The following is a 14,262-nucleotide window of genomic DNA, read 5'->3' as shown; positions in this document are numbered from 1 at the left end:
GTCTTTGTCTGTTTCATAAAATTTATCATCACAATTCTTCCTTGCATCAAAAATTACTAACCCCTCCCTCATATGTCTCGCCACGCGTCGATCACCAACACAAAATCGGTCTACCTGTTTGTAAAACCACTACTTTTTATAATTCATTCATCCCCAAAACAACAATCACGTGGAACCACCTTCCATCGTCAGTTGTGTCTGTAACAGATGCCACCATGTTTAAGCGTTGTTTAACCACTTTTCTAAGTTAAAATTTCTTATGTTCGTGTTTCTATTCTTAGGTTGTCATTTTGTTTTTTGGTGATTTTACTTTGTAACCCACTCCCCTCTGTAATGCCCTCGGGCCCTGAGGGTACAATAAATAAATAAATAAATAAATAAATAAACATGCTCAATCCAAGTTTAAACGTTTTAATGGGGCGAGCTTGTGCAGAAAGTGAACTAGAAGGTTAGTGTCGCATGCGTCGATGTTGGCGAAACAGCAAGATCAACCACTGGGGCGAGACTGACTGCGGCTTGGCATGCGGAGCCCCTTATGTACACGCGTGGGATTCTGGAACAATTGGCGTAGAAGGCTTGGCGAATACAACATTCATAACTCTATCAGACGAGAAGCTTCTCGAATTTGTGAGAATACCAAGTAAAAATAATAAAGAACATTCCGCTCCCTGGAATCGAACCTGGATGCGCGTGGCAATATCTACATCCATCAACATCGAGAGAGAATTCACAAAATGTTTCATTTGTTTACACAGCATAGTTACTTTCTTATAAATTATTTTCGGTCCATTGTGCTAAAAAAGGTAGAGATTCTAGCACTTTGAGCATGTTTTTTTCGGTTTCTATTTTTTTTCACTTTAGGAAAACTATTTTTTGGTAACAGAACAAAGGAAAAGGCTCACACTCAGTTTTTCTTAAGTGGAATTTAATGGGCAATGCAGCTGTGGCATTGTTTTCTTACTTTGTGGATGTGTTTTATGAAATACGTTAAGATTTTGTTGACAAGATAAAAAGCAAGAAATTATTTGATTTTTCAGTTTGATGTTAGCATAAAATAAATTACTTTTTGGAAAAATTTTTCACAGCTGCACTCTCTAGGCATTAGATGCATATCCAGTGAAGAAAATGTTGGTTATTATATTAGTTTTCTAATGATAGTTTTTCTAAAGAATATCAGTGTGTTCCTGATAAAAACCACTGTAATTTCACAATTCATGTTCGCAGATGAAACTTTGCACTGCATTCTGCCTTGGAACTGGCAGTATATACTGTAAAATTCCTTCATATTAAGCCGAAGGCTCAAAAGTTGACCTTTTTGGGCAGTGTCCTCCCTTAAGCATGCTGTAACAGTGGTGAAAGGCATGGAGAAATACGCACCAACTATTTCAACGCCGTCGCAGCTGTCGACACGCTCTGTATGTAGCAGGACATTTTTTCGATTGGAGCTTGTCGCAGTTGGCAGGAAGCGGCTCCGATCTGGCAGAGGACGCGTGCAGGGAACCCTCGATCACTTTCTTTAGGCTCGATAAACATGTGCCCATGACTGTCCGCGTTATCTTTTTTTTTTTTTTCATGTTATTTGTACGAGTTCTTATATAACGACGTGGATATAGCGAAGCGATTTCCAATTCCCGTTGACTTTGTTATAACCGGTCTGGACAGTATTATACGTTAAGTGCCCGATTTGACCGTACAAACGCCGATGCCTAGATCATGCCAGTTTTCAGTGAAAGTGGGCTGGGTGCTCCCCAGTATCTTAAGGTATGTGCCAGACTTTCCTTCGATTGTACATTATTGCTTCCGAGATTTATAGGCTTCCGCACTGCTTTGTCACATTAATGCCGAGACTAGAAGGAGTTTCTCGACTGTGCGTGGGAAGAGATGGGCATTCCTCAAGACTAAAAAGGTTTGAGAACTCCTGGCTTACAACTAGGATTTCGTGTTTTTGTACCTTTCTTTTGCAAAATCTGAAGGGTGTTTTTTCAGAGTTCATTTTTTTGCAAAAAAATCAAGGTTTATCAGTTTTTTTTTCCTGGGTTCCCAGTTTTATGAAGTTGGGGGGTTAATTTTACTTTGTTTCCAATTTTTTCTTAAATCAGTAGTTCAAGATTTTAAAGGAAACTAAAGTGGCTTCTTTCCAGGACAACTAACCCTAAGCTCTTATAAAATGTTTCTGTAAAACACTTTTTTTGCCAGCAAAACTCGGAAATTTTGAGTTTTTTTGGATAAATTTAAATTAAAAAACTTTTTTGGCGAGTGTCCTTTTAAATTTTTATTTATTTATTTTAAAACTTGAAACCCTACTTACAACATTATCAGGATTATTTCCAGCATGGAGTGAAAGAATAGCACACATTGAATATACACCGGTTGCAAGTGCTTCAGTGCCACCCCACAGACGGTGCCAGCATATTCTCTCGTAAGCGGTTACAAGCAGTTGCAATGCATTTGATTGGTCAGACTCAAATGTACGAACCAGTCCTAAGAAATAAGGCATGCACGACTTCCGTGTCGGTGTCCCTTCTAACGCAAGGCCGAAAAACAACTGCTTACAGGTCAACCAGGGTCTGGAGGACAAGCTACTCCGGGTGGTGGACCGATGCGAGACAGAAAAGAATGCGCTCAACCGGGACCTCCAGGAGCTCACCTCGAGGCTCGTGGATGCTCAGCTGGCTCTGGCGCAGCTCCGCGAAGAAAACGTAGGTCCTTTGTTTCAAAGAGTTCTTTGAGTGTGTCGGTACAGTGTGTCAGAACGCTTCCCTGGCCAGCGTGCCTACTGCGTCGGTAGAAGTGGTCCTTTGATGTCCTCCCGATGATGTCGTAGAAGTGTCGTGTTGTTGCCGGTCCTGGCAGTGTCGCAGGAGCGGCGGTGGATATGACGTTTCGCTGCAGATAGCTCTTCTGCTTGGCGGTTTCTTGGAGGCCTTTGGCAGCCGGGAGTCAGGACTACGCGACGACAGTGACACCCACATTCGCTCGTGCTTTTTGCTGGGACTTCTAGCTCCAAACGCTAGGATCGCAGCATCCGACAGCATGACTCTCGGGCTCGTGTGGTGTCCACCGTAATATCCCTAGAGATGGCCCACCCCTGAAAGATAGCCCACCCTTATTTTGGCACGATTTGAATTTGAAAACACCGAAAGATAGTTTACTTCTAGTAATTGCGGTGCCCTGGCCAATGGTGACCTCGGCAGAAATGGTGTTTTAGCCACAGTGGGAGATAAGTAAACATTGCTGAATGTGAAGGATAGTCGCCTTTGGCTTCATTTCCTCTCCATGCGATTTCAAGTTTCGCAGGTCACAAAATCTAAAACTAACTTTTTTTTCAGCTTTTTTTTTATTGCACGCCGAAAATTAGCCTACTCTTTTTTACCCGATTTGCTTTTGATTTTAGGTGGGCTATCTCTTGGGATGTTATGGCAAGCACGTGCAAATAGTGCATTTTGAGTTCGAAGCGAATGGTGATTTTGGCCGAATATTTTCAAGTTGAATGGTTTTTCTAAGCCTTTCACTACTGCACCACGCTTTAACCAAGATCCAGCTGAACTTGGGAAGGTTGTTCACAAGCTCCAGTGCCTACATTGGGATTGCAAGTAAACGACGCAATGGTCATCAAATTAAACCCGTAGAGTTGCCCAGCTATACCTTATCGGGGGATTTATAAATGTTCTCACTATATGCAAATATCTTTTCCCCAGTCACGAATGAATAATGCGGGTTGTCAGGGCATCTCTGCTTAACTCATACTCGTGCATAATAGCCAGTTTAGTTTTGATAATTTTACTACAATGTAGATTCACCAAGTTGTAATTTTTTAAATATACCAGGAGTGTGCATCTTATTTTGAAAGTTTGCTTTCCTCTTAATTAAGCATGTGGCTGTATTATTTGTTCCCTGTTGCAGTATTGATTGCGGTGTTTTAGCCCCGCTGAGTGCGCTTTTTAGCCAGCACCGGTGCACTGCAGAAAAGCACCACCCGCAGAAGCGAGCTCTGTGAGTGTTGCTTTTCCGCAACGCATCGGTGCTTGGTAGGAAGAGCGCTCTACAGGGCTAACCTACCGCGATCAACACTTCGAAAAATACAAATATTGCAGCTCACCTCCACGCGAATATCGAATAGCGTATTATCTTATTTTGAAAGCTTTCCTCTTAATTAAGCATGTGGCTGTATTATTTGTTCCCTGTTGCAGTATTGATTGCGGTGTTTTAGCCCCGCTGAGTGCGCTTTTTAGCCAGCACCGGTGCACTGCAGAAAAGCACCACCCGCAGAAGCGAGCTCCGTGAGTGTTGCTTTTCCGCAACGCATCGGTGCTTGGCAGGAAGAGCGCTCTACAGGGCTAACCTACTGCGATCAACACTTCGAAAAATACAAATATTGCAGCTCACCTCCACGCGAATATCGAATAGCGTATTATTTGAAACTACTATTCGAATTAATTCGCACGGCTTCAGTGACATCATTTGTTGCCACTTTGAGACCACTTTTGATGTATGGGAGGAACAGGACGCTAAACACTTCAACCGAAGACACCTTCCAGGCACCATAGTATAGACCTTCACGAGATGAAAGCACTTAAACGAAGAGAGACAAGGACAGACAAACCTATCCTCATCCCTCTTAATTCAAATGCTTTTGTCACTCGAAATAACTTTTGTTTTGGCCTTTCTTATGGCCCTGTAAAAGGTCACTCTGGGATGCACTACGTCAATTTCTGTACTACGGATGAAAACCACCGGGTCGTACTCTCACTAGTTTTGTTTGTTGTTTTTCAATGTCACTTTATGTACAGCATGTCCCCCCAAAAGAAGTTTACAGTGCTTTCTTCACTGCAAGAGTAGACTATGCATTGCCAAAATGCTCATTCTCCGCCAGAATGCAGCGCTAGTGGTCCATACCCCATGCCAGTTTCAGCACTAACCGTTATCCTATTAAAAATTTATAAGCTATTTCGTAAAAATTTTACTGGGAAAATGGGGTCGTTTTCGGTAACTGGCGCCATTTAGCCCCATCTATTCAAGAGCTCCTTCGGTCGCCAATTTCTGATCAACTTTTGAATAAGTCAACAGTTAGTTCTGAAGCTTTGGCGTTTGGTTCGGTCCACTAGCGCTAGATTTTGGGCGGAAAATGAGCGTTCAGCAATGCCTAGTTTATTTTTGCAATAAAAAAAAAAACTTGTAATTTTTTTTTTTTTGGAAGGGGGGGGGGACATTTTGTGTAATAATTGTAAGGCCTGCCAGCTGTTTTGGGGCACGACAGGGCATTGATTAATTGACCAACCGATCGTTGAATACGCATCGATTGGAGATTCCCTGCGTTCAGAGTCATGCTCACTGGCCAAATCCTCGCCGCCGTCTTTGCAGGAGCAGTATCGCAATGACTGCAGCGTCGCAGTGCAGCTGCTTCAGTGCAAACCTTCCAGTTTCGTGTCCTCCAAGTACAGCACTGTGAGTTTCGTGAAAGCAGTCATCACCACGCACACTAGGTATTGCTTTCGAAAGTGTTTTTTTTCTGAAATAAGGGTAATAGCACAGGCTAGATGGTGAGCGGCCATACTTATAACACTTTGATACAAGGGGAAAAAGAAAAAAAAAAAAAAGGAACAACACAACACATTTGAGATATCGTTGTGTTGTCTCCCTTGTCTTGGGGTCCTGTAAGTGGTTTTCCTCTCGAGCAAAATGCATCCATTCAGAAAATTGAAAAAAAAAACTCCCGGTACATCCAGTCACGTTTCACTTTCTTGACGCTCATTTAAACATAACTTCCGATCTCATCCTGGAACGAATGGGAACGCTATCTTCTCAGTTGCCGTATTTCCTGATGTGGAATTTGCCTTTCCTATCTCTTTGGTGCGTCTTTTTTTTTCTTTTTTTTATAAGTGCGGACCTTCATTGTGCAAGATGTAGGCAATGTTGACATTTACGACAAAAGGGGATAGGCAGAGCACTAGCCAACGGCCCGCTCTTCCGACGATTTGAGGCCTGGCGGCATTGATCTGTGCGTGCGGCCACTCTGTGCACCATTCTTTGCACACTCGTAACTGCGTGCAACTTATGTACCAAAGTTTTTTATGAAAACTACCATATACTGGGGTGAGACCTACAGACCAAAAAATATGGTACTTACCGTGTTTACTCGCACAATGAATGCACCCCCCCAAAGTCCATCAGTCTTTGGACTTTTTCTTTTCTGCTCGTAATGAACAGCACCTCTAATTTTTTTGCTCGGCCAGCCACCGAGCCAATCTTTTTTGCAACTAGGCAGCCAAGCCAAGCATGGCAGTATACGTAGCTTCCACTGACGTCACATGGTCGGACGTAACGGGGGAAAGGGTGCGTGAGAGTGCAGCTTCCACCGCGTTAACGAGGCGCTTCTGGCCACCAGAAAGAAGGGCATCATGCACACGTATACGTGCGAGCGACATATACGCGTGCATGATGGCTGCAACTGTGAAGTTGCACAAGTGACTGACGGTGAAACCAAGCAGTGCACGTTGCTAGCAAAGCTAGAGTCGAGGCATCGCCCGGCCCCCGATACGTTTCGTCTGTCGGATGCATCGACTTAAACGAACACGGCGTCGTCCGTGGTCCGCTTCTGGACGGCGAAATCATGAAAGCGGTTGTGTCACTCTCCTTCCCAAACGAACTTTGTGAGTGTCATCGGCAAAAGGAATGCCGAAGGCGCCTCAAAAAAGGTTAGCAATTTATAGGCACGATTACTGCGGTGCGTCTGCGCCCAACCGCGGGTGCGCCTCCATCGGTAGAGACGTGCCACAGTACCCCGTTGCGCCAGATCAACACCTAAAAAGACGTTCGCGCAAAGCGTGTAAGTGCGCAAAATCTTAGCCCGCAAAACGAATGCACCTCTCAGCTATCGAGATGAAATAATGCATTCATTATGCGAGTAAATACGGTATTCCTATGGTCACCGACAAAATGAGAATGGCAGGGACGTCTTTCGGCTTCCCACCTTAAAGAAACACTACCGTGTCTCGTGAGCTTCGTGTGTGCACGTGCAGCCCATGGCAAGTGCTCACCGGAGGACGGACATTCGAAAAAGACGCCCCGCTGTTCTTGCCCCGCCGGCAACCATGCTAGCTTGACTCGTCTCCGCGTTTTGTTCTGACGGCAACGTTGTCGTCGACGAATAGAAATTAAGGACGCATCTGCGCGGCTCGGCTTGCAGCTTCCAAACGAGCTTCAGGAGAAAGTGCGCAGTCACCTGGGCAGCCGGGCCGTGCGTAGTCCCCCGGAGGCTCGGGTGATCCGGGTGCCCATGCCCACCTTCCCACCCACCGCCATGGTCTACTCGGTGCCGCCCGAGGAGCCGCCTTCACCGCAGGAGCCCGCAGAGAACCCCCTGCCGGACTACATCAGCGCCGCCGTCATGGCCAAGGTAAACTCAACCCGGCTCGGGCCCTAAGGCGGGCTCACGCACCTGCGACCGCTTACAACTGCGTGCCTTGAAGTCCGACCTACAGAATCGTCTTCTACCGGAGAAAAACTAGTTCCCAGTTTCCTTCTCTCCATTCCCACTCGCCCACTTTTCCCCTCCTCTCCACACAGCAGCGGATCTCTGAACTACTCCCGGTAGAGAGGAGGAGGGTCCCCCTTTTTCTCAAATGGAACGGAGAAATTGAGGGAGAGTTTCCTTTCTGCTTGTTGGTCGGCCTTTAAAACCTCTCGGAATGTCCTTGACAGGAGAGCACGCTGTCACCATTTATTGAGTAGCAGATGGACAGTTGCCGTTCCTGTATATTTCTTTTTTCGTGCGTCATTCTTTCTTGACCGAAAAATCTTTATGCTAATCTTGTAAACCATTTCTCGTAGATAGCACATACGTTTGATCCTGCAAGTTCTGCTAAATCTGCGCTCTAGTGAAATGCAGTTCTAGGGTCATCTCATAGATAACGACATCGTGTTCGGGGCTTTCTATACTGAGAGAGTTCGGCCGACGGGCAGTGCCTGTCGCCTGTTGGAAGTGGACTTCGCGATGCCAGAATATGTATGTCTTTGCTTTTGGCCACTTCGCTCTATGTGCACTAGTTCGAATTTGCCGTTAGTTTTTTCACAAACACAATTTCTTGGTACTTAACATTTTGTTATTCCTGCGATTAATCACCGTATCCGGGCGCCGGTCATTGTTTTTTCATCTCCAAAAACTTAATTCTGCGAATAAGTTTCTTTTTCTTCGGTTTTAAACAAAATAATGCTTTCTCGAGCAAAAAGGATATCTGGCACTCAAGTGCACACGTTCGCGGCACCTCTCCTAGATGGCACCCGTCGCGGTGGTAGTTTTTGTGGTATAATATTTGAAGTATTGTTAAGTTCACTTTGGACAAAAAAGGAATGAATTTAAGATAATATAATTTTAAGAGATTTTAGCAGATAAACAGGTTTGAGCTGTTGAATGCGTGTACGGCGCCAGATATGCTTAAATTAACCAGAAGCGCTTTCATTACAGTGGCGGGTCCCCTTATGCTTGGCGTGCCTAATTCAGAGTGAATCCGAAATTTGGTGTTACAATATTGTGGAGGCAAGATGTTATCATCTGGTTGCCTGTTACTGTGGTTGCTGTCGGCAGGTTCAAAAGAATGCAAAACTCTCCCCTAAATGAACTGAAACCTATCCTAACTGAAACCTGACCTAAACTTTACCTAACCTGAGCCCAACCGAAACCTGACCTGGATTTTAGTTGACCTAGAGCTAACGGAACCGTACCAGGTGTGTGGGAACTTAACTAGTCCTTCGGGAGTGTATGTGCATTAAAGGCACTTGGCTTTCAGGTTTAAGCATACCATTAAAGTGAGATGCAGCTTTTTTTTTTTGCTGGCTTTTTTAGTTGAGGTACACAAATATAAAATTTTTGATTGCAAATCGAATATGAATATTTCAACATTTAATGTGAATTGTTGAGCATAGATATTTTAAGTAGCTGTAAACCTTTAATAATAATAATTGGGTTGTGTGTATGTTTATACAGCCTAGAACTTGGTCTGCCTCACAGGGGCGACGAGTCTCCCAGCTGTAGATGAGCAATTTAGCCAGTGCAGTACAACCGCTAGCCTGGGGTCTTTAACGTGCACCACGCAGTAGTGATACACAACCGCATGCCGGTACGATGCTCATCCAGATCGAAACGGGCAGGGGTGGGGCTCGAACCTAGGATCCTTGGGTTCTGCAGGGCGAGCTTTCGCTCCACGTAAACCTTTTCTAGAAAGCGTGCCAATGAAAAGTAAGTTTTATCACTTGAGATACATTTCACATATTTGCATTAAGAAATAAATACCCTGGTAAGATTAGTTGGATAACGGATAATGTAACATGGCAAGCAAAGCAATGACTACCTTATTTGAATAGTGCTCGAGGCCTTTATTTTTCGGCACTGTCCTTTAAAACCAGGGGTCGAACTATAATTACCTACACCCAAAGAAGGCTGGCCTACAATAGTAAGCAAACTTTCCGAGACCGTGGAGCCAACTGAGATGATCCGGCATGTTAGTCTATTCTCTTAGTATGCCAGTGGAAAACAGTGAAGTTTCACGTCTGTGCACCAGTGTGAAGCGGTGCAGCTTGATTCCAGAGCCTGGTTCGATGCAGCGACGCTTGATGCAAGCAAATTGGAGAATCGTGAAGACGTTAATAATTTTTTAATATATTAAAAAAAACAAAAAAACTTGAATACCTCAAACAGTAAAATTGTGCTGAGATCAAGTAGCCAACACTGCTTGCTAATTATTTGAAGTTTTAGATATTTGCACACCTCAACTTTTGAGCCCACTGGCTAAATTTTACTTGGCAAAATGTTTTCACATAATGTTGCTTTGATTTTCGTATCAGCATTATATCTGGGGATATTACAATATTGCCAGATACAAGTCTTTCCGCAGATAAAGTCAACTTTTTCTGGTGCAACAGTTGTTTTGAAGTAATGCTTTGTCCCCAAATTCCATTGCAGTGCAGTCAAGTGGTCGTGCAGGAGCATAATTCTTTCTCCAAAGTTTTCGAGACATTGTTTTACAAAGCGGTCTGGTGGCATCTCTACAAGGCAGGCACTTGTGCACATGCTAAGGCAGACTGCCTTGAGGGTGCTCCCTTACAGTTAACTGCAGCATTGCACCAAAACAGCAGGCACACATACTATTTGCAGAAATTGGAGCCTTATTTTCTAAAATTACATTCTGAACTGCCACATTTTCCATCCAAGACTTTCAGATGAGCTGTTTCTTGAGACATTTTTGCTACCCTTCTTGCTGTCATCTGTTTATGTACAAAAGCAAATCTTAACATTCCGAGCCAGTGTTTCCAAGTAGATTGCCATTCCTTGCCAACACCACTTCATCGCAGAGAAGCAGCAGAGCAGAAGACTCACACTCACAGAAAGATTGGCCTGGCTTTTTGATGTTATATGCTGGCCTGGCACATTTTCTTTCATTTCGTTAAAACTTTCGAGATAGGATTTTTCTGTTTATTTTTGGTGTTATTACGTTTGCATTCGTAAACAAATCAAAGTTTTAGCAAACAAATCAAAGTTTTAGCTTGAGGTTCCCTGTACATTGCTGCGACGCAGAGAAGCGACGGAGCAGGAAGTGCACACCATCGGTCGTGGGAGAATTTTTGAAGCTGTTCAGGCTATGCTCTCATTAAATCTTTGATGCAATATCGACAATATAGATTTGCTCACAGCTTTGGATGGGACATCGTATATCTCTCCATTATGTGTTTTATTGCATCTCAAACCCGAAGCACTTTTTCGAAGTTTAGTGGTCGAGACATGCGGCAGTGGCATCACAGGCAACAATAAGCCAATGTCTTACATAAAATTGTATTGCGAATTGCTGGGCAATTGTGTTGTACATGATATGCATGGTGTCTATGCTCTTGATCGGTTAATTTAGCGACTGGCTTAACGCGTGGCATGTACACTCGTTAGCAGTTGCTGGAATGGAGATACCGGCACCAACCCGGGTTTAAAAACGTGACAGGGTGTTAAGTTGCTATCTGCCGGACGCAGAGAGGGTGCCCTTCAGGACTTTCTCGTCAAATGGCACCTCAATTCAAGGCGATGTGTTGTGACATGCTGTAAAGACACTCACTTAAAGGAAAACACTACCCAAAAAAATAAAAAAAATCTACAAAAAAAAGTGAAATTCCATATTTGCATCTGCCAACATCTAGAGAGAGTATTCCCAGAAAGTTTGATTTGTTTACACTGCATAGTTATTGTTTTATAAATTATTTCCGGTCCACTGATGCTAAATAAAAGGTAAAGGTGCGAGCACTTTGAAATGCGTTTTTCTCCGTTCCACTTTTTAGTATAAATTTCACTTTAGGAAAACTATCGTTTGGTAACTGGACAAAAGGAAAGGCTGGAATTTAATGTGCAATGCAACTGTGGAATTGTTTCTTTTTTGCTTAGTGGATGTCTTTTATAAAAGATGTTAAAATTTCTTTTGACAACATAAAAAAGCGAACAATTGATTTTTAGTGCGATGTTAACATAAAATAAATTACTTTTTGGAAATTTGTTTTCACACTTGCACTCTCCGGGCATTCTGCTGTGTATCTAGTGAAGAAAAATGTTGGGAATTACATTAGTTTACTAACCATAGTTTTCCTAAACAATGTCAGTGTGTTCCTGATAAAAAAAAAAACTATAATTTCTTTCACAATTCATGGAGACAAATTGAACTTTGCCCTGCATTCTGTCTTGCTGCGAGTATATACTGTAAATTTCATTTGTATTAACCCGAAGGTTCAAAAGTTGACCCTTTTGGATAGTGTCCTCCCTTAAAAGGATGGTGAAATAAAATTTTGGTTTAAAAAACAACGCAAAAGTGCTAGGTGGGGCGCTACAAACCTGAAAGCATTTTCATAAAGCGATATCTTCAGTGGAAGTTCATATTTTGGTGAAAGAAGAGCGCGCTTGAACAAGGCCTAAAAAGCCCGTGATGTCGCTATTCTCACTTTGGCTCTGCGAAGAGCGAAGGAAGCAAGGCCGTTTCCTCTCCTCCTCAACAATTCTGCAGGAAACATGGTGTCGTGATTCTCGCTCAATTGCATCCTTATTTTACAAAAATACGGCCATCCGTTTGGGATATCGCTTTATGAGTGGTGTTTTGGGGTTTGTGGCGCCCCGTTGAACACTCCTGCTACCCTATTTTGTGAAATCCACATCTCTCTTCAAGGTGTTGAAGGGACACTGAGAGGGTATTTATGCTTGACGAGAATTTTATTTGAATATGACCCATAAGAGCCCAACTACCCAAAACACAATTAGCGGCTCGAAATTAATGTTTTCTTCCGCCGAAAAACAGCTGTTCGAGAATTAGTCCGTTTACGTCGTGCTCACTCTTTTTCATGGTCATGTGGCATTCAAACTATGGGGTCCCGATATATTCAAAGTCGTGGGTCATCTAAGGCACACATCCAATATTAAAAATAGAAAAGAACACAAACCCCATTTTTCTGGCCTCCAAGAAGCTGCAAATATGTTGATAGAAAAATAATGTGTCACAGATTGTAGGAAGCACACATGCACATCATTCTCAATATGCCGACGTACCACGGTCTGGATGACGGAACAACGTTGCGACGTACATGGGGCCACTACTTCGGAACTGTCATTCGCGGTAATGGCCAATCGATCGTCAAGCGCGAATCATAAAGCGGAAGGGACGTAACTGCGAAACAATCGCACAACAAATGTGCACGCAACTTCGTCGTCTGCTTTATATGTCGAAGAAGTGGAGGAAAAGAAAAACAGTCGAGTGTAACCACGTGACTTCCAGCATGAGCTTCGGTGCTCGTGTTTCAGTTTCAAGCAGTTGAGATTTTTTTGCTTTATTAAAAATATATGCGATTTTAGCAAAATATTGGTTGGGTAGTCTCCTGAAACCATACTAAATCGCAAAACAAAAAAATTTTTTTTTTTTGAGGTTGTTAGTGTTTTTTTATTAATCTAAATGGTCTGGGTTTGATTCCCACCTAGTGCAAACGCTCTTCTAGTGCGATGGCCTTTCTCTTCTCAAAACCAATCAGTGTCAAGCCTCACGGCCACACTTTTATCCAGGCTTTACTTTTGGGCTTCAAGAAATGCCGAACACTTAGCCAAAGACGTTAATAAAACGACTTCACGAGCCCCTTGTGTCGCATTTTCTTACAGGTCCTGGAAGAACGAGCGAGGGAGCGTCGGCGGTCACACCCTTCCAAGGGCACCCAGGCCTGCCTCTGCTGCTCGGGACGGCCCGTGGCGGTGCGACTCAGTTCGGGAGACACGTCACGATCAACGGAGACCCTCATCTGAACGCGGGCGGACGCGTTCCTGTTCCAACCACCTAACTTATTGCCGCAATAAAGACGCACGTCGGGCATTCATGCCAAAAAACCGGGCACACGGGCCGCCATCCTTCGAGGCCGACCGACGCTAGAGCTGCTGAAAAAGCCACGCTTAGAGCATCGACACTCCACTCCCCAAAATTCCTAAATTGTCTGGGGAACAAAGGAAGGGCAGCCCAACGTGCCTCCGCCCGCCAGAAGGCATTGGCATCGTGCCGTTGCATCGGTTTTTGTTGCTTTTTATGCCACATCTGCCGACACTCCAACAAAGAAGTGCGAAGATGCAACACGTGTGAAGACAGGTGCCGAATATGTTGGTCGGGCGGGACGGTGCCCTCCGAAAATGACGGCGGGAAGCAGGGCCGGGAAAGAGGGCGTATGCATGCACAGAAGCTTACTGGAGAAATGGCCATTGGCGATCGTTGCCTTTTGAAAGTGCGACACTCCGAACTTTAAACACGGCATCAGGAATCTCGGACGGCAGCGGTTTTCTCCGTTGCGAATCGTTTCGGCATCTCTGGAGGATGGAAGATCGTTTCCTGCAATTTGAGGTAAAGCTTCAGACAACTAATGACTGATATTAGGCACCATGGTGGCGGACGTGTCGCTACTCGGAAGCGTGGCTTGTTTATTGGCCCTAGTCGACACCGGTGCAACGACTCATTTCCGAGATGACAGACACGCGTCGTCGCCACCTTTTGAGGAGCGTCGAGGTTAAGCTTGATTAGCTCGGAAGAGATGCGTGGCCGATCGAAAATCTGCTTTGTCACTGCGTCTCTGGTGTACTTTGTTGTGCCCGTGTCGGCCGGCTAGTGGGTCGACACACCGAGGAAGACCGAACACCGTGCTAAGCCACGAAGGGCCATCGGCAGCGACAACAGTGTAAAAATGAGTGTTTTAGTGACATAAAGAAATGAAAACACC

At 44.2% G+C, this 14,262-nt stretch overlaps 1 protein-coding gene across 3 annotated transcripts in view; it reads left to right on the top strand.

Annotated features, from left to right (window-relative positions):
* The window catches only part of LOC120838746 (tight junction-associated protein 1), a 25,211-nt gene extending 10,949 nt beyond the window's left edge, over nt 1-14,262 (top strand). For all 3 annotated transcript variants that reach the window (XM_040208791.2, XM_040208789.2, XM_040208790.2), the window contains exons 5-8: nt 2,556-2,699; nt 5,362-5,445; nt 7,187-7,396; nt 13,166-14,262. In XM_040208791.2, coding sequence (XP_040064725.1) covers nt 2,556-2,699; nt 5,362-5,445; nt 7,187-7,396; nt 13,166-13,306 — 579 coding nt within the window. In that variant the 3' untranslated portion in view covers nt 13,307-14,262. The remainder of the gene's footprint in view (nt 1-2,555; nt 2,700-5,361; nt 5,446-7,186; nt 7,397-13,165) is intronic.

Source organism: Ixodes scapularis, unplaced genomic scaffold (genome assembly GCF_016920785.2).
Source record: "Ixodes scapularis isolate PalLabHiFi unplaced genomic scaffold, ASM1692078v2 PGA_scaffold4__175_contigs__length_147842914, whole genome shotgun sequence".
Classification (NCBI taxonomy): Eukaryota; Metazoa; Arthropoda; class Arachnida; order Ixodida; family Ixodidae; genus Ixodes; species Ixodes scapularis.
The sequence above is the reverse complement of the archived record's forward strand: the minus strand, read 5'-3'. Positions and strand labels throughout refer to the sequence as shown.